Source organism: Trypanosoma grayi (genome assembly GCF_000691245.1).
Source record: "Trypanosoma grayi strain ANR4 Tgr_53_V1, whole genome shotgun sequence".
NCBI lineage: Eukaryota > Euglenozoa > Kinetoplastea > Trypanosomatida > Trypanosomatidae > Trypanosoma > Trypanosoma grayi.
The window spans coordinates 12,218-34,469 of record NW_008825672.1 but is presented as its reverse complement, the minus strand read 5'-3'; the positions used below and the strand labels follow the sequence as shown (position 1 = coordinate 34,469).

Here is a 22,252-nt window from a genome sequence, read left to right as displayed (position 1 = left end):
TCTCAGGCGATGTTGTCACCAAAGCGGGTGAAGCTGGAAAAACCAATAGCAGCAGCACACAGGGAAATATTCGCATTTCTTCTTCGCGTCAATGAAGAGCGTTCCATTCATGCGACGCTTCGAGTCGCGGGTGGGTGGGTGCGAGATGCCCTTCTCGGCCTTCACTCACAGGATATCGATATCGCTATTGAATCGCCTGCATTAAAACATGTCTCCGGGGAGGCCTTTGCACGCGAGGTGTCGGCCTTCCAGGAGGCAATCGGCATGACAGCACGAACAGTAAGTGTAATCCGCGTCAACCCAGAGCTGTCGAAGCACATTGAGACAGCGACCGTGTGTGTATGTGATACACCTATTGAGTTCTGCGCCTTGCGACACGACGAATACACCAAGCCTGACTCGCGCATCCCGGTGGTGCGCCCTGCCACGCCGCTGGAGGATGCATTGCGTCGTGACTACACCATCAACGCACTCTTCTACAACTTGCATACCATGGAGGTGGAGGACTACACGACAGGCCTGGAGGATATGCGACGTCGTGTTCTCCGCTGTCCACTGGACCCAACGGAGACATTCACAGACGATCCGCTGCGGTTGCTACGCGGGATTCGCTTTGTGGGCCAACTTGGGGAGTTGGGGTTTTCACTCGATGAATCTGTCGTTAACTGCGTTACAAAGGAGCTCCTCGATAAAGTGACACTTAAGGTATCGCGGGAGCGTGTCGGGAAAGAGGTGGCGAAGATGTTATCAGGGCCGCGCCCCGAAAAGTCTGTAGAGCTTCTATTCAAACTAGGCCTTCTCCAACATGTTCTGTTGGTGGAACTTTACTTGAAGAGCAGCAAAAAAGGCCACCTCACTGCTGAAGTGGAGAGAATGGAGTATTTGGCCACAAGCGAGGCGGCAAGAGGAAGTCTTAAGTCCGTTCTGTTGCTAAACCGCACGCTGGCTCCCCTCTTTTCTCAACACGACTCACCACTGGTACTGCCGTCACCAGTGGAAAAAATGGTCGCTATACTGTTTCTCTTGTGTCTGCCGTTTTACCGTGGGATGCCTCGCGATCAATTAGCAGATCGTCTGTACGCATTATGTTTGAACGGACTGAAATTACCACTTTCTTCGTACAACATACTCCGGCGTATGCTGGATTGTTACAACACTCTTTTGCAGCAGCAACTAAACGTGGGCATAATCTCAGAACAAGGATTAACGACCAAGACGAAACTCGCTATATTTGAGGGTTTGGGCGACTTGAACGACAAAAAAATGATCTCTTCAGCGTTCAAAATTGTTTTTTCAGCCTACGTATTGTTTGAACACCGGAGCGATATTTTGACATCTAATGATGTGGAAAAGGCTGCAGGCCTCATTGGTGAGATGTGGCCCATTTTGGAACAGGAGCCTGGGCTGATCGATGCTATGTCACGGCAGCTACCACTTAAGGGTGATGAGCTCGCCAAACTTGTTCCCCTCGGCCCTCCGCAGATTGGCCCAGCGTTGCTTGCGCTGCGTAGGTACATGATGCTTCATCCCCAAGCCTCGCGGGACGACATGATCTTGTGGCTGAGGGAGCAGAAGGGTACGCTATAAACCCGTAAACGTGATGTGCAAGCCGGAGGAGAATATGGAAGAGAGTAAAGATAAGTAGAGGGTGGGGCGTAGCATGCACCGGTGTGCAATTCTATCCATTGTTGTAATGTATATGTTTTGGTGTGCTCCTATTTTCCTTGACCTATTTAGTACAGTAAGGTTCGCATGAGCGTCATCGCCTTTACGCCGTTGGCAAGCCTCTGCTTGGGCTCAGGGAAGAAGCCCGGACACGCACGGGTGGTGGCATGCCGCCGCCTGGTTGCGGAGGCAGGGAAAGGGCCTGAGGTCTGCACAGTTTTTCTCGATGAGAAGAAGGGCGAACTGCGCGTGTGGAGTGAAACGAAGGGTCTAACGACACTTCGAGGCGCAGGGAAGTACGCGACACGTGTTGTTGATGCAGCATGCGACGATCTTTTTACTGCCGTTTTTTTTCATCACGACAAGGGAAGGCGATTGGGCCTCGCTGTTCTGCAACACAGCCCTTCCAGTGCCACGCGTCTGGTAGCGGATCCTTTGGACTATAGTGAAAGCCTTGATGCTGTGCTTGCACCTCTAATTCCGAGCGAGAAGAAAGGAAAAGAGATGACCACTCTCTTGCAAATTCACTGCTCGTGTCTCAAGCAAACGGCATCAAGCTTGGTGGTCAGCACAGTCCTGTCGACCCCTGATGATAAAGTCTACGTGATGATTGGAGCTCTGGGGGTAAACTTATGGAGGTGCCATGAACTAAATGCCTCTTTTGGAATACCGGCGTGCCTGCGCATCCAAAGTGAGCGTGTCGTTTCGGTAATGAGCTCTTCTGTGGAGACACAGAGAGACCACTCTACCGCAACAACAGCTCCTTCAGTGGAGTTGGCGCTTTCGGTGTTTGACCAGACAAGTATGATAGATGAAAAGGAAAAAGACAACAGTAAGGATTTTGCATCGCCCCGTCCGGAGGGGGTGTTGTGCTGCGTGCTACTGCGCGAGGCTGTCTTCTCATTAGACGATTCTGACCCCACGATTCGCGTTTGTTATCAAAGCCAACTCTTTCGTCTACCTGAGGTGGAGGGTGGCGGGCATGCGGCTCCACTGTGCCGCCTCTACGCCGACCTAAAAGATCAGCATTACGCTGCTGTTGTTTCCATTGCTTCAGGGTGCTACATTGTGCACCTGAGACGATCTCCTCTCAACATGGAACTGCTGGCCAGCTGCACAAAGATCGGGTTGCAGGGCACCCCCCACGGCGTTACGTGGCTGCGCGTGCCGCACCCATCACGCCCGGAACAGGGTCTCCACGTTGTCGTTGTGCTCTCGCAAGACTACCATGCGTGCGCCGCAGAGGTGTTTGGTGACACCATCGATGTGCAAGTGGTTGGTAGCGGTGACGCTGTGCGCTTCATTCCTCCTCCGAAAAGTCGGCTCGTTGGCGAGCCAACCGCAAGNGTTCATGGGGACTCGACGTGTCTCATGCGACTCGCCAACGATGAGATTCTTTGCTCGAACGGACTCTTGTGTGTGGCGCTACGGGTGACAGGCCTCACCGTCGGTGGGGGTGTACCACGCGAAATCCTTGCCCCGCTGGACACGAGCGAAGAGTGTCCAGAGCGGCGGGTCATAGCACTTGTGCGGTGCCTGCAGGCGATGGAGCGACTGCTTAGCTCAGGCAATCCGGGTCTCTTCCAGCTCGTCTTCCAGCGAGTTCTGCCGATGCTGCAGTGCACCGGGCCCTCCCAGCGTGAGGTGTTCCTCACCCAGCGGGTGTTTGAGATGCTGCTGAGCGCCGCCGCACCCAAGTCGGTTTTGGAGTGGCGGACAATGTGGAGTCTCACGAGACTTTTGCAGAAAACGCTCTCCAAGCGGTTTCGTGACAACTCGGTCCTGTACACCGATATTTTTTTCATTTATCTAGTGGAGAACTACATACGGTCCCATGAGACACCAGATGAGCGGGATCAAGCGGTGGAAGGGCTGCTCAGTGTTGTGTCTGATGAATTGAAACTTGTCTGGAAGAGCTTTACACATCAACTCGAAGATGATGTTTCATTTGTTCTGGACAGTTTGGCGGAACGTATCTCACTTGTTGTCTTGGCAGAGGAATGTGTGCGCCGCATGGTCGTTGTGTCAACCTTATCGAACGGGACGCACGTGGTACTTGCACGTCCCAACGCCTCCCATGTGGTTCACACAATCGCCCTTGCGTTGCTCGCCTCTTGCTTGAAAGTGCCAGTGTATGTGGATGTTGATGATGTGGGGGGGCTGCGCTGCTGCGTGATGGAAGTTGATGAAACCTTAGTCTTTGTGCCGCCGCATTCCTTCAAGGATAATGCTGAGTTTGAGTACGCTCTCACGCTTTCCACTGACATGCTTTGCACGACGGCGCCGGACACCCCACTGACGCAGTGTGCTGCAGCGTTGCTCTCCATGTTGCTGGCGCGACGATACCATGTCATGGCGACATTTTTGCAGATATTTGCTCTGCCTCTTATTGACCATTTGACGCCACTAGAGCCGCTCTGCGACAACGTGCGTCTTCTCACGGAATGCTCTGCAGCGGTGTCACTGACGGAGAGTGCGCTCTTCAGGACTATTCTTTCAGGACCACAGACGTCGTCATACATTCTTTCTATTCTTTGCAGTGGCTCAATGCTTGATGATTACTTTAACGCGGCACTTTGGCAACACATAGGGGATATCCTCAGCAAGGAGACACGCGCACTTGTCATCGCAGCCTTGCTGCACGCAATGACAGATAGGGCGATAGCGGCACAAAATAACTATTCGACCAGTGTTGTCAAGGCGATTCTGCGAGAAAAAGTGGAAGAGCCGCTGCGAGGCGAGTCGGTGGAGACATGTCGTAAGCGACTAAAAATCATTCTAGCCCGACTCGAACAGCTATGGGCATCTGCTGAGGAATGGTCACCATACAAGGTCGAGGATATCGAGACTAGTGTGCTTTCGGTTAGCACTTCCATGCGAGACACAGGGAACGACAAGGCGACTTTATTGAGCGGGTCAGTCGTTTCCAGGACCCATGTCATGTGTTTCCGCGTGTTGAGCTTGATTGGCTATTCTTACCACACTGAAGAGCGCATCGCCAAGCTGATTGCCGGGGCAACGAGCTATACTTTGATTGTGCACGTGGCTTTTGAGCTTATTCGAGCCATTGACAACCTCAAGGGGACTGCGCTGCCTGTGGAGGTACTGCAATGGCGGTGCGTCGATCTCGCGTCCAGCTCAGTAGAGACGTGCTCGAGCACCCCTGGACTGGCCACCTTCTTGCTGAAAATGTTGCAGCTTTCAGAAGCCTCGAGCACTTCCATCACGTCGCTCAAGCAGTACTACTACGCCGTCGAAGATCGTCTCACGGAGGCGTCGCATGCAGGTGGCGATAGCGCAGAGTTTCACGAGCTGTGCGAGCAGTTGGGTGAGCAAAGGAATACAACCGCCACACCCAAGTCAGCGACAGCGTATTTCCCGTGGACGAAAAAGGGTGGCGCCGTCGTGCCTGATTGGCCGGGAAACCACAGCTTGACTAGCCGACGCTACTTGATCAATACGGATTGGGTAGACGCCATGTGGCCAATTGAATTCGCGCCGCAGCTGTTTAAAGAGTCTCTTAGTCGCGCACGAGAACGTATTCTCAGCTGCGGCATCGCTGATGGGCCAGAAGAGACGGAATTCTCGCCCCAGTTTGCGCACGCTCTGTACCGTCAGATTTGCACTCTCTCCCCGCCTGTGCGCACGCACGCGTTACTGGCACCGCCCGCCGATACGCAACCAGTGGGAGCTGCAGCGGTGGCAACAAGGTCATCGCTGATTCAGACGAAAATAAGTCCGCTGAGTGGCCGCCCACCCCCATCATCGCCGCAAAAAGTGTCACCAGTTCTGACAAGGCCGGTGTCTGCCTCTCCTCAGCGTGCAAAAGTAAATGATGAAATTTTTACGACAAGCTCATCGTCGTCGGCTTCAACGTCGTCGCCAGTAAGAGAGGCACAAAGGGGGCGTGACGAGGTACGTGCTCCACTGTTTTCAGCTGGCGGTGCTGTTGCTGTTGTTGGTTCGGCTGCGGCTTCTGCACTGTTTCCCCCCGATAGCGTTGCGTGGTGGGAGAATGATGATGACCGTGATGAATCTGCTAGACGGCAGCGCATCATCCAGGAAACACTGAATGGCATTGATATTGAAATTACCACCAGCGCTACGTCCTATACGACCTTGACAAGCGAGAGGTTGACACACACTCACGGCAAAGGCGATGACAGCGTCCGATCATTGAGTTTCTCGCCCCGTCGCTGCAAGAGACACCAGAGTCACCACTACCGGTGCGCCAAGCACAGATCTCATGGAAGGCAAGGAGAGGAGACGGTTCGACTTACAAGGCAGCCGCGCCATAAAATGAAGGGTGGGGAAACCCATCCTCCCCATATGATTTCTTTAAGTGCACCCAAAGCGGAAGAACCAACGAGTGTCAAGTTGCTGCAGTTCCAGAATGTGCTTCAGCCGCCACCGCTGCCATTGAAAATGGTGGCAGAGCGCAGTGATTGTTTCGTGGAGCCACAAGTTGTTCAGAGGGTAAATGATTTGACACCGCCACAACTATTGTCATTACGCGCGCAGCCGCACATACCACGCGTGAAGCTGTTTGCTTTGAGTACAACGGAGGGAGGAGGGGAAAAAGGACCCAGTATACCCAATGAAGTAGCGGGCCCTTCTATTGGTTTCCTTGCAAGGCCCTCCTCTCCCCTGCAGACACTGGCTCCGCCATCTGTACCGGCAAGCTGTGTGTTCGTTAACCCATCTCTCTTGACACTGAAGCCTCCAGAGGCACTGAAAACAGTACAGCGGGAGCTATCACCATCAGTCACGGCGTCAGATGCATTACGACAGGAGCAAAGTCATGCCAAGGGGAACGAAGAACCGCTGTGCCGCGCTGAACCTCCTGCCAATGCTGCTATTGTTTCCCCTTGGCACACCGTGCAACAACCCTTCCAGTACCAACAACAGCCACAGCAGCCTTTGCAGAAGCCAGTACAGATTGTACAGCAATCCTGGCAGCCAAATGCCGCTACACCACAGGAGGCAGCAGCAGCTACATTCAGAACGGTTAAAGCATTCGTATCGCATGAAGACTACAAAAGCCTTCCACAGGGCGGCGCCATGCCTTTCACAACAGGGAGAGAAAATTCGATGGTGACGGAGCCCCCGAAGCCACAAGTGCCATCTGTACCTCCAGTGGTGTTGGGTGTCGATTTTCCGAAGGATGGAACTTCGATTCCTGCCTCCACATTAACGCAGCCAGTCGTATCCTCTATCGAGAGAAGTGCAATTCCTGTGTCCGCGATAAGGGAGCCTGTTCTTTCACCGTCAGAAAATGCCGCGTTTCACAAGTACGTGGATGAGTTAAAGGCCAAGGGAACCGCAATCCCTCTGCCTTCAGTGCCTGTACCTGGACATTCCTTTCCTGCGCCAGTGCAGACCACGCCTCCTGTTCAGGTGGCTCCGCAGTTCTCTCCACAGCAGCAACAACACGAGCTCCTGGAAATAAAAGAGGCAATCGCTCGACACGAGGAGCAACATGCGAGACAGTTCCAGAGTGTCATAGAGGCCATTCGATCGAATGCATCAAGACCACTATCGGTGGAGGCGAAAAACACGTCTGCGAGTCAAAATCAAGCTGGATTGAGTGCAATGGAGCAAGCGGAGCTTGTACGTCACACAATTCAGCAAAAGGATCGTCTCATGATAATGAATCAAGAACTGCTGGAGCTCCACTCGCGTGCGCAGCGCTTGGCCTCTACACCGGTGCATGAGCCACCCCAACAATCATTTGCCCCACGTATTGCTCCGAGTGAAGAGGCCAAACAACAGACTGTACCGCTGGTGGTGCCAGTAGTGGCCATCCCTCCACGCGTCGACGCCGCGACATCTGCACGAAAAAGCGAAGTTACATTCATCTCTTCTGGAGTGCAGACAGGTACAAGTGCAAAGCGGACGGAAGACTCCAGCACGATGACAGCACCCCAGTCTCAGATAGTTGAGGATAGTCGGGGCCGCGGTGTTGGCGTTTCACCAGACGTTCCGTCGACCATGAGCATTGATCGTACCTTGTCGAGCCTCCATCAAATAAATGCTGACCTGATGCGTGTCAATGCCACAACCGAAGACATGGAGCAAGCAATTCTTGAGTCGCGGAGCATCCTACAGAAGCACGCTTCTTTAGGGAATGCACATTCGGCTGCTGTTGAGGGCTCGTTGATGATGGATGCGGCGCGCAGACGAACCGCCGCCCTCGAGCAGCAACTCACCACACTTAACGCTACTTCTGTGAGGCCCACTTGGGGAGCAGAAGCAGGCAGAGGGGTGACAGAACCGAGGAGCGAGCGAGCCGAGTGGGTGGTGCCGCCGAGCCAGCACACATTCCTTACGTCAACAGCGGAGAATGACACAGTGGAGGGTACCAAAGAGGCGGGAACGGCGAGGACGCTAACACCACCCCGTTTTCACTTTACGGGCCATTCTGTCGAAGCCAATAAGGATTCTACCATGCACTTTGATCCTCCTCCGCCGCCGCCGCAGCCAATTACCTCGCAGGAGCGGGGCGTAGCCCGTGTATTTCACTCTCACGCGGTTACGGAACTTCAGCAGGTCTCTCTGCCAGTTTATACTGCTGCGGCGTCGGCTGAGAACAGCCATGAGCAGACACCGACATCGGAGCCACACACGACCCAGCCGGTCGCCATCGCCGTTGCCAACGCCCCGCCACCACCAGCAACCAAGAACAACACGGTGGTGCGGCGCCGCACCGCCTCCTCTCCCACACGGGAGGCAATGGACCTGGGTCAGCTGTACGCCTCCGCCCGCGCTCCGAGTGGCGGGCGGGCAGCGCGAAAGTGTGCAAGTCCCGCCAAGAAGCGGACAAAGGCCTTGTCGCCACCATCGCAGGTGCCGGCGCGATTCGCCATGTACATGCCGGCTGCTGTGCTGAGTAAAACGCAACGCGGTGGCGGCAGCGGCAACAGCAAGGTTGGCTCGGGCTCACCTGAACCGCGTAGGCGCTCATCATTGTCTGATGTGGGGATGAGAACAACAACAATGACAATGGCAATGACGGCGGGCGCGCCGAGGAATGACACTAATAAAGTTCCGTCGTCTGGCAGAGATAATAAAAGACGAGACACGCTGGCGCTGCACACATCAAAACGCCTCGCGGAGCTTCAGAGAGCTTTCCTATAGATTTGATAGAGGACAGCAGAGTCCCTGTGTGTTTCTGTGTGTGTGTGTGTGTATTCCATGTGTTTTTCTTGTTGTTTAATGACATTGGTGCTCATGGTGTACTCTCTCTTAATGGTGTGCTAAAGTGGTGCGCAATATATATAATATTATTATTTTTTTTCTCTGCTTTAGTATGCCGACTTTACTTCTTCTTTCGATATTTTTCCTTTTTTTTTCGTTCCCTAGGAATCACATTAACACAGCCCCCACTTTGACGCTCCCTTTAGTTGCGTCAGTTAAATTTTCCAGAGGTAAGGAGACTCACTGCAAAATCTGTAGTAAGCAACACCATCTGCTTGAGCGCGAGTTGAATTTCAGGCAAACACCACCTCACACAGATACACACACCGACAGTCTTCTTTTTCTTCCGCCCTGCACACTGTACCTCTCCCGAGAATGTACAGTCAGCCCTTCCCGCAAAACAGCGTGTACGGCGCTCCTAACATGATGCCCTATCAAGGTATGATGTCACCCCAAGTCCCACCTCAGGGAGCCCCCGGTATGATGTCGAACTACAGCCCAAGCCCTAATCGCGGCGGCTACGAGGGGCAACAAATCGGTCGTCACATGGGGCAGCGCCCGCCACCACGTCCGCGTAACAACGAGATAGGTGAGGTGAGCCGTGTTATCCATATGCGTAACATTACCCCCAACGTGACGCAGTTGAGCATCCAGAACCTTGTTCAGAATTTCGGCAATATTAAACACATTGTGATGCTCCGCCAGATGAACCAGGCACTCGTAGAGATGGAGTCCACCAAAAGTGCACAACAGCTGGTAGACTTCTTCCGTGAGACAGGGTATGCTGAGATTGATGGCCGCCGTGTGTACATCCGATACAGCAACCATCAAGAGCTTACTGCCACTCAACACACAAGCAAAACGCTACTGGTATCAATGTTTAATACCCAATATGACGTGTCAGCTGCGGCACAAATCACGCCCTTGATTGTTTACCAGATCTTTGTCGCCTACGGCGTTGTACGAAAGATTGTGGTTCTGCCCAAGAATGAGTCCAGTCAGCGCAATCACAACCGAGTACAGGCTTTGGTTCAGTTTGACTGTAAAGCGACCGCAGAGAATGTGAAGAACATTCTACAGGGCCAGCCTGTGACGATTGGAGACACCATCACATTCACCCTCGATATTCAGTTCTCGCGCATGGATGACATAAAGACGAGCAACCCTGCCATATCACTAGTGATAAACGAGGACGGCATACCCGAATTGCCGCAGCCGCAGCCACAGCAGCCACCGCCACCTCCGCAGCAACAGCCACAGCAGATGCAGGGTGGAAACATGTACCCCGTTCTTCCTCAGCAGTGGAGCTAACTGAGAGAGCGACAGAGCGAGGTATGAGCGGAGGGAATGAAAGCACATATGCAACCAAAAAAAAAGACAAGAAGAAAAAAAAACAAAAACAACAACAATATGCAACAGCGGGTGAAAGAAAATGAAAAAAAAACTGATGGACAGGAATGCAGAAAGACAAAAACAAAACCCAAACAAATGACGAAAAAAGAAAACAAAGCTTGTGGAGGATCCCTGGTGGGATTGGAAAGAAAGAAGGAGAGAGTGAGGGTGAGAGGGAGGGAAAGATAGGGCCGCGTGCATGGGATAGCTACAGACTGGGCGATGATTTAATCCGATGATCATTAATGAAGATCCGGGCGATCACGGTAATCCCATCCACCGAAATGAAGGAATGAATGCAAGGCGAGTGCTTAACGCAGGACGAAATTTCCACTCGACCAATTGACTTGCATGCTGCTGCGTGCTGCTGCTGTTCTGCAGAGGTTTGAGGGTGAACTTGTGGTGCCGCAACCCCGCTCCGCTACTGATGGTATCAGCCACACTCCCGTGCCCTTTTCTTCTTGTATTAGGTATAGCTGTCGGGGTAGTACAGAGCCTCACAGTGGGGAGAGAGAGAAAAAAAGAAGGAGAAAGAGAAAGAGATAGAACGAGAAAGAGAACGGAGAAAGAGAAAGAGAAAGAAAGAGAAAAAAACACATACAAAAGGAACATGGAAATGCTAAGTGGAGGTATTGCGTTCCGCTGCTTCGTTTCCACTTGTTGTCGTCCCGAGTTCTGCCTTCTGTGAGCGCCGTGCGGCAGTTGGATGATGCAGCTGGGGGTGCCATGACCCTAATCAGTGGTGTTTGCTTTCGCTCCTCCCCCTTTTTTTCTTTTCCCCTCACTCTTGCACCTTCTCTGGCTCTCTTGCGACGTGCACGTCTCGTGTCAAACCCCCCACTACTTCTCTTATTAGAGGTGCCTCTACAGGTGATTAATCATGGAACCACGAGCCCGCATTCCGGCAACGCTGACGCAGTTTATGATTCGCAGTCAGCCCTCCCACAGTCGTGGCGAGTTTACCCTTCTCATGATGGCTATCCAGACTGCGGTGAAGGTTATCGAAAAGAACATCCGCTCAGCGGGAATGCAGGGTCTTTTTGGGTACTTGAACGATGGTGGTTCTAATGCCACAGGGGATACACAAGCCAAACTTGACGTAATAGCAAACAATGCGTTCAAGGCATACTTGATGTCCTCAACGTGCGTCGCATTCCTTGGGAGTGAGGAGGAGGAGTCCATTGTCCTCGTGGAAAGTGAGCACCAAGGCCGCTACCTTGTTTTCTTTGATCCACTTGACGGGAGCAGTAACATTGACGCCAACGTCTCAGTCGGCTCCATTTGGGGTATCTGGCGGCTTTCGGACGAGGTCAAGGTAACGACACCGGAGGAGGCCAACGCGTACCTAACGCAACTCTCAGGGAATAACCTTGTTTCCGCCGGCTACGCCATGTACGGAAGTGCCACCAACCTTGTCCTCACCACCGGCCACGGTGTTGATGGTTTCACGCTCGACTCCAGTGTGGGTGAGTTCATCCACACGCATCCCCACATTACACTGCCAGTGGCTCGCCCGATCTACAGTGTAAATGAGGGAAATTTCCGTCTTTGGGATCCGTGGTTCAAGAGGTACCTGTGTTACATCAAGGAGGAGTCAAAGAAGATGTACACAGCACGGTATATTGGCTCAATGGTGGCTGATGTCCATCGGACCCTGTTGTACGGCGGCATCTTCTGCTACCCGAGTGACTCGCGAAAACCGAAAGGAAAACTGCGCCTGCTGTATGAGGCCGCTCCGATGGCGATGCTCATGGAGCAAGCGGGGGGCAAAGCTTCAACGGGAACGTCACGCGTACTCGATGTTGTGCCGAAGAAACTTCATCAGCGTGTGGCAGTGTACATGGGCAGTAGGCACGAGGTGGACCTTTGCCTCTCCTTTCAACAGCAGAAGCCACAACAGAAGCAAAACATCAGCAAATTGTGAGATCCGACGATCGATAGCCATGCAATAACGAATTATGGAGGAGCAGGAGACGAATAGGACAAAAAAGTAGGGCGAGAGGAAGGTCTTGACGGCGTTGAGGTGAGCCGACATGTCGTTCTTTTTTTTCACACTTCGCTTTTTCTCTCTATTCTTCGGTTTATCAGGCCCCTTCACTTTTTTAGTTTTGTTTATTTCTCGATTATATATATATATATGTGTGTGTGTGCTGTTTTTCCCTTTACCTCTCCTTGAAAACGGTGTCTTTCGCCCCAGTTGTTATTTGCCCATCCTTGCCGCAGCCTTTGGTGTGTCCAAAGTGTTGCGCGGCAGGATGAGGCGGAAAGTTAGAGGCCGGTCGCATGGAAATATATATGCGACTCCAACGAGATGGAAATGAACCGGAAAACATCACCACATAAAACACTACATAACGTGGAAAAAAAAGAGTTGAATGTGATTAAACACAAAAACAATGTTGTTAAAGCGTTTCTCTCCACCCCCTTTTCGTTGATTCCCTTATCTCCTCTCTCTCTCACACACACTCACTGTTTCCATCTTCAGCTGAGGGACGTGGTGCAGTAGTGTACTGGCGCAATGCCGCGAATGGCGCGGGCGGCCGGTGGGCGGCGGCGGTTTGTGGGCCCCTTCACGCGGCTGAGGGCGTGGTGGATGGGCGTTGAGGACCCCGAGCTTCTGGTGCGCTACGGCGAGCGTGGCTTCTTTCGCTCAATGTGGATGGAGTGGCGCGGAAGTGTTGTCGTCGCCGCGTGTGTTGCTGTCTTTTTTGTCAACCGCGCCCAGACGAACCACGCCAACGAGATTCTAGACAATATCGAGATCAACCGGCAACAGTACTACAGGCGTGACTTCGCGCCCGAGTACGTGCCAAATGCGCCACAGGCGGTGTACGACGGCACCAAAGGGTATGCGTACCGCGACGAGGCGTCGGGGCTGATGGTGAATGCCGACCGGCAGCTGGTGTCCGACATGACGCGCGAGGAGCGGCGGCAGCGGCTTGAGTCGGCAGAGATATCACCGGAAATGGTGGAGGGGGCAAAGAGACTGCGGCACAGCTCGCACTACCAGTGATGGGGTAGCCATTCTGGGAATGTGCAGAAAAAAAGCAAAATGGTGGTGGTGGTGGGGGGAATTCCGTTTTATTGTTGAATTTTTTTTGTTTTTGTTTGGTTGAGTGTGCGTGGGTCTCTGTGTGTGTGTGTGGTGGCTATTTTGGTCCATTACTGGTTGAAGAAATTTGCTAGAGTGAGTCCATAATAGTTCATTTGTAAATGCAAGCGGCTGAGGATCCCGTTGTGGACCCCGCGGGCTCCGCACCTTCTGGCGCCGTTAGCGATTCTGTTACTGATTCCCCGCGGCTGCACTCCGCGACGGTGCGGCGGGGGGCTGAGGGACCACAGGTGGGGAAGCAAGCATCGCTGTTGGCAACTCGGTGCGATGCAAACGCGGTGCCTGTGCTGCAAGTTTTGCGAAACACAAGCGCGAAGACGTCGACCTCGGCTCTCGACATTCAAGATTCTTCAGTGGAGCAGCAGCAGCAGCAGCAGAAAAAACATGATCCGTCCCCCGCGAAGCCAGCGGCTAGCAGTACACTGGGTCTGGATGGATGCGGGCCGTACAACGGCGGTGGTGGTGGTGGTGGTGCTCCGTTGCCGGTTGAGGCTCGACGGCGCGGTGGGGCGGACCGTGTTAAGGTTCGGCTGCGTGTGGCTGGTAAAAAACCACCAGGAAAACGTGATTCAGTGGCAGATGGCGATGGATTAATGGTGTCCCCGAAGGAGAAGAGTATCTCAGTGAGTAATGACTTTGATGCGGGGCGGCGAAGTGGGGGAGGGGATTATGATGGTAGTCTTGGTGGTGGTGGTGGTGGTGTTGGTAATAACAGCGACCACGCGCCGGCGTCGATTCCTTGGCAAAAAAACAAAGGAAGCCCCTCTGCCGACAGGAGCGACAGCGACTTCAAGGTGCCACAGTGCAAACCGCCTTCCGTGGAGGAGCGGATCAGCGCTATAAAGGAGGACCAGGAACGGCGCCTGGAAAAAATGCGACAGAAACTTATGGCTGAGAGAGCCGACACGGTGGCACCGCGGCCAAAGACACTCACTCGGGTCCGGCAGGGCGGATACAAGGCAATTGCAGAGCGCCGAAGTCGTACTGCCGGTGGCAGCGGTGTGCCGCTTGCGATTGATATGCGTGCTTCTGATCTGACACAGACTGAGAGCTTCGGGAGTGACAAGGGTTCATCGTTTCCCTCTGGTGTGTCGTCACCATCGTGTGCGTCACTTCCCACTCCGGGCGTGATGCAGCAACGCCAACAACAAGAGATGGATGGTGAGGATAGTGATGGGGATTCACTGTTGGCGATCGAGAAGGATGATGCTTAGCACAAAAGCTTGTATGCACCAGGTGGGCATCGTGGACGGATATTCTCATGTGAGATGGATGTGTTTTTACACCAAAGAGTGTTTTTTTTGTCCTTTCACAAGAGGAGTCCTGCCCTTCCTTTAAAAAAAGTGTGGAAGGGGTGAGATAGAGAGGGACATAAGAAGAGAAAGGAAAAATTTTGCTACTTATTCTTTGAGGGAGGTTCTACTCATGATGTTTAGTCATTTTCTGCCCCTTTGCCTGCTTTCGTTGGAGCAGAGGTGTGTTGATCGGTTCCATCACAATTACCATCTAGCGGATGCGACGCGCGTTGGGGCTTGTGCCGCGCTGCCTGTACGGGCGTCCAGCAGCCGCAGCAGCGGTAACAGTAGCACCTACCCTGACGTGCACACTGCGACAGTTTCGATCGCAGGCCGGCGCTGCCGCTGACACTGAGCGGGAGGAGCTCGAAAAGGACAGGGCGGCGCTGCGCAAGTACTCCGCACTGGCTGCCTTTGGCGTGCTCTGCGCCGGTGCCGTCTGGTACGGCTCACAACAGGCGAAGAAACGGTATTTCGGCGCCGACGGCAGCGCGCGCGTTAACGTTGAGACGCGCGGGCGGCCGGCGCTGGGCGGCCCATTTGTTCTAGTGACGACAGACGGTGAGCCCGTCACGCAGGCAGAGTTTCTGGGTTCGTGGACCTTTTTCTACTTTGGCTTCACGCACTGCCCGGAGATATGCCCTGTGGAGCTAAATCGTATGTCGAAGGTCGTCGACGCTGTGCGGGCGAAGCGGCCAAAAGACAAAATTGTTCCGCTGTTCGTCTCGTGTGACCCGCGGCGCGATTCGTTAGAGGCGATCACAGAATACCTGTCCGTGTTTCACCCCGACTTCATCGGACTTGTGGGTACGCCGAAGCAGGTGAGCGACGCGTGCAAGTCGTACCGCATCTACTACTCCCTGCCGAGCGATGAGGCGGCAGAGACGAATGACTACTTGATCGACCATAGTATCGCCATATTTCTATTTGATCCTAAAGGACGCTTTGTAGACTTCTTTGGCAACCGCTACGACGAGACGGAAATCACGCAGCGCGTGCTGCATTACATGGAGCAGCTCGAGCGGGACCCTGAGTGGACAAACTGGTGATGACTAAGTCAATAGACAATATTATTATTATCATCATCGTCATCAATGCCGCCAAACCCCACCATATGAAGTATGCATGCATACATAGAGAGATTTGCTTCTGTGCCTGCTTCTCCGTTGCGTGTGAGAAACCTGATATTGTCATCTTACCCTCCGCTTGCTTGTTTCTTTTTTCCTCTTTTCTACCACTCTGTCTTCTTTAAGGTGCAGGAAGGTGTCTTATTACCTTTCTCTCAGTATTTCTCTATATAATCGCCGTTCACACACAGCTCCACCAATCAGCTTCGCCTGGTTGTGTGCCTTTTTATTTTCTCTCTCCGTGTGTGTGTGTGTGTGTGTTTGTGTTTGCGCGTTTCTATCAAGCACCCGTTGTCAGTTCACAATGGAGCCGCTGCGGTGCAAAGTGGTCCTGCTGGGCGACGGCAAGGTCGGCAAGACCTGCCTGTTACACAGCTACGCAAATGGTTTAGAGTACCTGGCGAAGCGCCGGGATTACAACAAGACCCTCCTGGAGAACTACGAGCTGCTTCTCCCTATCAACGACGGCGAAGAGGGGGGCGGGAGCTCCCGCTTGGTGCGACTCAGCTCGTGGGATACCGCTGGGCAAGAGGAGTTTGACGAGCTCCGGCGCATGTGCTACACCAGCAGCACTTCGCCCGTTGAGCTGAGTGGTGCCTGGTCAGTGCCGCCGCCGCTTCCAGTGTGTGAAGTATCAGTTTTGATTTTGTGCTTCGCGTGGGATGACCCGCAAAGCTTGACAAGTGTACAGATGCGGTGGTACCGCGAGATTCGTCGTCTGGAACATGAGATGACGTTTTCCAGCAGTACCACACATCGGCGCCCATTTAACGTCGTGCTGTGCGGCACGAAGTTCGATTTGCGCGTTGAGGCGGATCAGCGGGGCACCAAGGATGGAATGGTGACGCGGGAGCAGGCGTATAACGTGCAGCAGAGCATCAACGCGGATGCGTTGGTGATTTGCAGCTCCAAAATGGGCTTAGGCGTACAGGATGTGTTCCACACCGCGTTACTTTTGTGGCTGCAGAACCAGTCGCCGTACACTGGCCGGTTGATATCTACTTCCCCAAATGATTCTATGTCATGTAAGGGTGGTAACACAACTGAAAAGCGCAGCGCCCTTATCGTCGCGAGGCGCAGCTGCCACTTGCTCTGACTATGGTTTCCGGAAATGTTTTTTTTTTTTTGTAATTGGGCGTGCGCATCTGTGTATGTGGTGTGCGGTGTGATTGCCTTTGATTTGGTGCTCTCCCGGCCTCCACTCCCCTCGCTTTCCCATTCCTTTCAACCCACCAGCCCAAGACTAGCTAGATGGAGGAGAGGCAGCTGGAGACGATGCCATCGCGCTCGGTGGCCCGCGGCGCTGAGAGCTTGGACCCGCGCCACTTTGGCACGTCCACAGATGACACCGCCATCTATCTGGAAGATTCCATGGATGAGCCAACCGCCCGTTGCATCAGCGCGTCCCCGTCGGCCGTGGCAATTCTGTCCCCACAGCGGATGCCGCCCAGCAACTGCCACGCCGTCGACATCACCGAGTACGACAGCACTAACATTGGGAGTGCCTGCGGTGCAAAAAGCCACCGCATCCGACCACTATCGGACTTGACCAACACCGGCTCCGTTTACCTTCCCTTTGCCAAATCGCCGACGCCGAGGCGCTCCATGTCTTCGTCGGCGCAGTGCAAGCGAGCCTCCTCCAGCACCCCAAGTTCTTCGCAGAAGCATCAACACAGCCAAGGCCACCACCAGCAGCGCCACCACGGCAGTAGCAGCGTCTCTGTCGGACGCTGCGTGGATTCGACCTTTCAGGGAGAACAAACTGTGCATCTCGCCGAGTACGAGAAGCTTCAACGGGAGCGCAACCGTTTTGAGAAAATGTACGAGCACCAAAAGACCCTTTATGAAGAAATGGCCGAAAGACAGAGTGACACATACAAAGAACTTCAAGAGAAAATTATCGAGGTTGTTGCTCTCTCCACCCGTAATGAGGAGAATAAGCGGTTCATTCGCCAATTGAAGCGCGAGATGGCCGATAGCCGAACACGAGTGATGAACATTCAGAACCGCGCGTTAGAGGAGACAAAGATGGAGAAGAGTGCCAGGGAGCGTTACCAGACACAGCTGCACGAGCACCAGGAGAAGTACTCTGCTATCATGGAACAGCAGGAGGCCAAGGTGGCTGGTCTCGAGAGCTTACTGAAGGACATCACGTGCATGAAGGGCGAGTGCGACCACGTGCAGGTGTCGCAGCTTGATGCTCTCCTTAAGGCGGCATATGCGAAGAACACCGCCCTCTTCGGCGACCTGCTGCGCCAGGGCCGCCAGATAGATATGCTGTTCGACAGCAAGGCATCACTTGAGAAGCAGCTGGAGCAGCTGCGCCGCGAGAAGCGCGAGACGGAGGCGACATGGGCGGGGGAGCGGCGTCGTATGCTGGAGGAAACGGAGCGCTACACCGCGCAGTTGGCGGAGCAGCAGCACTCCGTACTGGAGCTACGCCAGATGCTCATCCGCACACTCGAGTCCGCTACCCTCACTCAGCGGGATCGGAGTGAGAACGAAGATGATGATGATGAGACGGACAGCAGCAGTTACTCCTCCGAAAGCAGCTCGCAAGGTGGCCGAGAGCTTGACGATGACAATGACAATGATGATGACGACGACGACGACGACGACAACAACGATGACGGCAGTGCTGAGCAGCATGCCAGCAGCACACCAGCGCCTGAGCGGGCGATCGTGAGGGTGACTAATAGGGACGGGGCTGTGTCGCAGGCGGAGCGGCGGACGACGGATTTAGCGGCGCTCTCCGCGCAGATACAGGCGAAGCTGAGGGCACTTCCGGCCGGCCGGATCTGAGGCACGCACACACACACACACACACACACGCAAAGGGATCTTCTCAGCGTGTCCTTCCCCATTCTTTACTACAGGTTGCGGAAGATAAGGACAGACAAGAGAAAAAAAAACGAATTTAAACACACGTGCACGTATGCCCCCCCCTCCCCCTCCCCCCCAAAAAAAGGCAAATATGAGACAGAGAAGAATTAGTTAACTCTGTTTCTGCTGATACCTTTTCACTTGTTCACTTAGATTTTTAGACGTTTAGGAGGAGACGAAGACGAAGAAAGAAAAATGAGAAAAAAACATATTAGATGATGAGTTGTAGATGTAATTGCGATTGGTGTCTGTGCTCCTTACAAGGGGGGAGGGTGCCTTTTTCATGCCAAGCGTGGTTGAATGTGTGTAAGTGTGCGTGTGGGTCTTTGGAGTGCTGCACCAATTCTGTACCCCTCAGGGGATGTATGTTCCTTCACTGTATGCGTGTGTGTCTGTGTCTGTGTGTTGGCGTGCGCTTTAAACAGCAGAAAAGAGGTCAGTCAGTGGGCGTGGATGTGTGGACGCTGCACTTTTTTGTATGAGAAGCTGTGAGGGAAGAATTACTGGTATTCGTAGGACTGGGTCAATGTGTTCTCACTCCTGCGATTATATGCATACGCACGCAAGATGAAAAAACACCAACTGCAACAGACAAAGAAATGTATTTCTGTACAACCTTTCCCCTTTACATACATGCACAACAAACACGGACACACGCTTGTGAAGCAGCATAATAGCTAACAAGAAAAGGGAGTACGAAGCAGCGTCCATGACCAAGTTGCAGGCCAAGTCGCTGCAGCAAGAGGACGACGACGACGACGAAGAAGTCCCCCTTCTGCCGCCGTCAAAGGGCCTCACCTCGAGAGCGGCGCAGGGTCTTCTTGACGAGCACGGGCGCAACGAACTTCCTCATAAGAAGACACCTGGTTGGCTCATCTTTGCGCGCTGTCTGTGGGGGCCGATGCCTATCGCCATTTGGATTGCCGTCGTTATTGAATTCTCCCTCCGGAACTTCCCCGACGGTGGTATACTCCTCTTCATTCAGTTCGCCAACGCTACCATTGGCTGGTACGAGACCACTAAAGCTGGTGACGCGGTAGCAGCGCTGCGCAACTCGCTGAAGCCACTCGCAACAGTGATGCGCGACGGGATGTGGCAGAATATCGATGCGGCGGTCTTGGTGCCGGGCGACCTTGTGAAGCTCGCTGCCGGCTCTGCGGTGCCAGCCGACTGCACGATCAACGAGGGCACCATCGACGTGGACGAGGCTGCGCTGACGGGCGAGTCGCTGCCGGTGACGATGGGACAGGAGCAGATGCCGAAGATGGGCTCCACGGTGGTTCGCGGCGAGGTGGATGGCACCGTTCAGTTCACGGGACAGAAGACATTCTTTGGTAAGACGGCGCTACTTCTGCAGTCCGTCGAGGCGGATCTAGGCAACATCCACTACGTGCTGATGCGTGTGATGTTCGTGCTGACGTCGCTTTCCCTCGTTCTGTGCGTCATCTGCTTCGGTTACCTCATGGGCCACTACAAGCTGAAATTCCGCGATGCTCTGGAGTTCACTGTTGTGCTGCTTGTCGTGTCGATTCCAATTGCTATCGAAATTGTTGTCACCACGACGCTCGCGCTGGGCTCCAGGGAGCTGTCAAAAAAGAAAGTGATCGTCACACGTCTTTCTTCGATTGAGATGATGGCGGCCGTCAACATGCTCTGCTCCGACAAGACCGGAACACTGACACTGAACAAGATGGAAATACAACAGCAGTGTCACGTTTTCAGCAAGGAATACAACCGTGAGAGTGTCCTTGTGCTCGCTGCTCTCGCTGCCAAGTGGCGTGAGCCTCCACGTGATGCGCTTGACACGATGGTGCTGAGTGTCGCCGACCTCGACGAGTGCGACAAGTACACGCAACTCGAGTTCGTCCCGTTTGACCCCCGAATTAAGCGCACGGAGGCGACCCTCCGCGGACCCGACGGCCTCGTCTTTAAAGTAACAAAAGGTGCACCAAACGTTGTGCTGCAGCTGGTGCGCAACCGCGATGCGATCAAAGCACAGGTGGAGGGTATCATTGAGGACTTGAGCCGCCGCGGCATCCGATGCCTCACCGTCGCGCGCACCAAGGAGGACCAGCAGTGGCATATGGCTGGCATACTGAGATTTCTTGACCCGCCGCGCCCCGACACGAAGGAGACGGTCCACCGCAGTAAAGCGTACGGTGTCGACGTGAAGATGATCACCGGCGACCACCAACTCATCGCCAAGGAAATGGCCCGCATGCTAGACATGGACACGAACATTTTGACGGCGGAGGGGCTGCCAAAGTTCCCGGCGAGTGGCGACCCAAAGGACATCCCAAGAACACTCGGTGACACACACGGTGATATGATGTTGGCCTGCGGCGGCTTCGCTCACGTGTACCCGGAACACAAGTACCTCATCGTTGAGACGCTGCGGCAGCGCGGTTACACTGTTGCGATGACAGGAGATGGCGTCAATGACGCGCCTGCCCTGAAGCGGTCGGATGTTGGCGTTGCTGTTGACGGGGCCACGGACGCGGCACGTGCTGCATCCGACATGGTGCTGACGGAGCCAGGATTGAGTGTTGTTGTGGACGCAATGCTCATTGCTCGTGGGGTCTTCCAGCGCATGCTATCGTTCCTCACTTATCGTATCTCTGCAACCCTGCAACTGGTGTTCTTCTTCTTCATTGGCGTCTTTGCACTCCCTTGTGAGGACTACGGTATTGAGGACCCAAATTTCCGCTTCTTCCGCATTCCGGTGCTGATGTTTATGCTTATTACACTGCTTAACGATGGCACACTGATGGCTATTGGCTATGACAGGGTTGTACCAGAGCAGCGCCCTCAGCGGTGGAACCTCCCGGTGATGTTCACCATGGCCACTGTCCTTGCTGGGGTGGCGTGTATGTCGTCATTGCTGCTGCTGTGGATGGCACTGGACTCGCATGGCGAGGATTCATGGTTCTACAGTCTTGGTATTCCTGCTGTCTCAGAAGGACAAATCGTGACGATGCTGTATCTGAAGGCCTCCATATCTGACTTCCTCACACTCTTCTCCTCCCGTACTGGCCCCGACTGGTTCTGGGCTTTCTGTCCCAGCTTCATCCTGCTGGCTGGGGCTTTCGTTTCACTAGCGATATCCTCATGCGTTGCTGCCTTCTGGCCCGACAGGAAGATGGACAATATTGCCACTATTGGACTGTCGCACGGCGACAGCATGGCGCATCGTCTGCTGCCGCTCTGGGTGTGGGTTTGGTGTATCGGCTGGTGGTTTGTGCAGGACATCGTGAAGGTGCTGACGTACAAGTTCCTTGAGGTGTTTGACATCTTCGGCTACCGGACATTCTCGGAGGGCAAATGGAAGCCATCCGGGAAGGAGTCATTCCGTCGTCGCTCTCGTGGTATGAGTTTGGGTGCCACCGACAACGTTGAGCAGCCACTTCTTTCATAACAATAAAAAGAAACGCAATGACAGTGACATTGGGATTTCAGTTTCACGTGGTGGAGGTGTGACATGACCCCGGCGGAAGATGATGTGTGGGCTCGAGGGGATGTAGGTGGGCTCTTTTTTTGGGTGTGCGTGTGTGTGTGTGCGCGCGCCACGTTGATACACACAA

General features: G+C 53.9%; 10 protein-coding genes across 10 annotated transcripts; all 10 read left to right on the top strand.

Annotated features, from left to right (window-relative positions):
* Positions 1-9: 9 nt before the first annotated feature.
* Positions 10-1,587, top strand: DQ04_00531160 (tRNA nucleotidyltransferase; the record flags this gene model as incomplete). The annotated part of the gene is made up of 1 exon (XM_009309196.1): positions 10-1,587. The coding sequence occupies one exon, from the start codon at positions 10-12 to the stop codon at positions 1,585-1,587; it is 1,578 nt and encodes a 525-aa protein (XP_009307471.1).
* Positions 1,588-1,752: 165 nt separating this feature from the next.
* Positions 1,753-8,802, top strand: DQ04_00531150 (hypothetical protein; the record flags this gene model as incomplete). Its single annotated transcript, XM_009309195.1, has 1 exon — positions 1,753-8,802. The coding sequence occupies one exon, from the start codon at positions 1,753-1,755 to the stop codon at positions 8,800-8,802; it is 7,050 nt and encodes a 2,349-aa protein (XP_009307470.1).
* A 435-nt stretch (positions 8,803-9,237) lies between these two features.
* DQ04_00531140 (RNA-binding protein) lies at positions 9,238-10,173 on the top strand (the record flags this gene model as incomplete). The annotated part of the gene is made up of 1 exon (XM_009309194.1): positions 9,238-10,173. The coding sequence occupies one exon, from the start codon at positions 9,238-9,240 to the stop codon at positions 10,171-10,173; it is 936 nt and encodes a 311-aa protein (XP_009307469.1).
* Positions 10,174-11,134: 961 nt separating this feature from the next.
* On the top strand, positions 11,135-12,178 carry DQ04_00531130 (fructose-1,6-bisphosphatase, cytosolic; the record flags this gene model as incomplete). Its single annotated transcript, XM_009309193.1, has 1 exon — positions 11,135-12,178. One exon carries the CDS (start codon positions 11,135-11,137, stop codon positions 12,176-12,178), a length of 1,044 nt encoding a protein of 347 aa, XP_009307468.1.
* Positions 12,179-12,772: 594 nt separating this feature from the next.
* On the top strand, positions 12,773-13,267 carry DQ04_00531120 (hypothetical protein; the record flags this gene model as incomplete). The annotated part of the gene is made up of 1 exon (XM_009309192.1): positions 12,773-13,267. The coding sequence occupies one exon, from the start codon at positions 12,773-12,775 to the stop codon at positions 13,265-13,267; it is 495 nt and encodes a 164-aa protein (XP_009307467.1).
* A 200-nt stretch (positions 13,268-13,467) lies between these two features.
* On the top strand, positions 13,468-14,580 carry DQ04_00531110 (hypothetical protein; the record flags this gene model as incomplete). Its single annotated transcript, XM_009309191.1, has 1 exon — positions 13,468-14,580. One exon carries the CDS (start codon positions 13,468-13,470, stop codon positions 14,578-14,580), a length of 1,113 nt encoding a protein of 370 aa, XP_009307466.1.
* A 299-nt stretch (positions 14,581-14,879) lies between these two features.
* Positions 14,880-15,710, top strand: DQ04_00531100 (putative cytochrome c oxidase assembly factor; the record flags this gene model as incomplete). Its single annotated transcript, XM_009309190.1, has 1 exon — positions 14,880-15,710. One exon carries the CDS (start codon positions 14,880-14,882, stop codon positions 15,708-15,710), a length of 831 nt encoding a protein of 276 aa, XP_009307465.1.
* Positions 15,711-16,092: 382 nt separating this feature from the next.
* Positions 16,093-16,884, top strand: DQ04_00531090 (putative rho-like GTP binding protein; the record flags this gene model as incomplete). The annotated part of the gene is made up of 1 exon (XM_009309189.1): positions 16,093-16,884. The coding sequence occupies one exon, from the start codon at positions 16,093-16,095 to the stop codon at positions 16,882-16,884; it is 792 nt and encodes a 263-aa protein (XP_009307464.1).
* A 155-nt stretch (positions 16,885-17,039) lies between these two features.
* Positions 17,040-18,590, top strand: DQ04_00531080 (hypothetical protein; the record flags this gene model as incomplete). Its single annotated transcript, XM_009309188.1, has 1 exon — positions 17,040-18,590. One exon carries the CDS (start codon positions 17,040-17,042, stop codon positions 18,588-18,590), a length of 1,551 nt encoding a protein of 516 aa, XP_009307463.1.
* Positions 18,591-19,380: 790 nt separating this feature from the next.
* On the top strand, positions 19,381-22,086 carry DQ04_00531070 (putative proton motive ATPase; the record flags this gene model as incomplete). The annotated part of the gene is made up of 1 exon (XM_009309187.1): positions 19,381-22,086. One exon carries the CDS (start codon positions 19,381-19,383, stop codon positions 22,084-22,086), a length of 2,706 nt encoding a protein of 901 aa, XP_009307462.1.
* Positions 22,087-22,252: the final 166 nt, after the last annotated feature.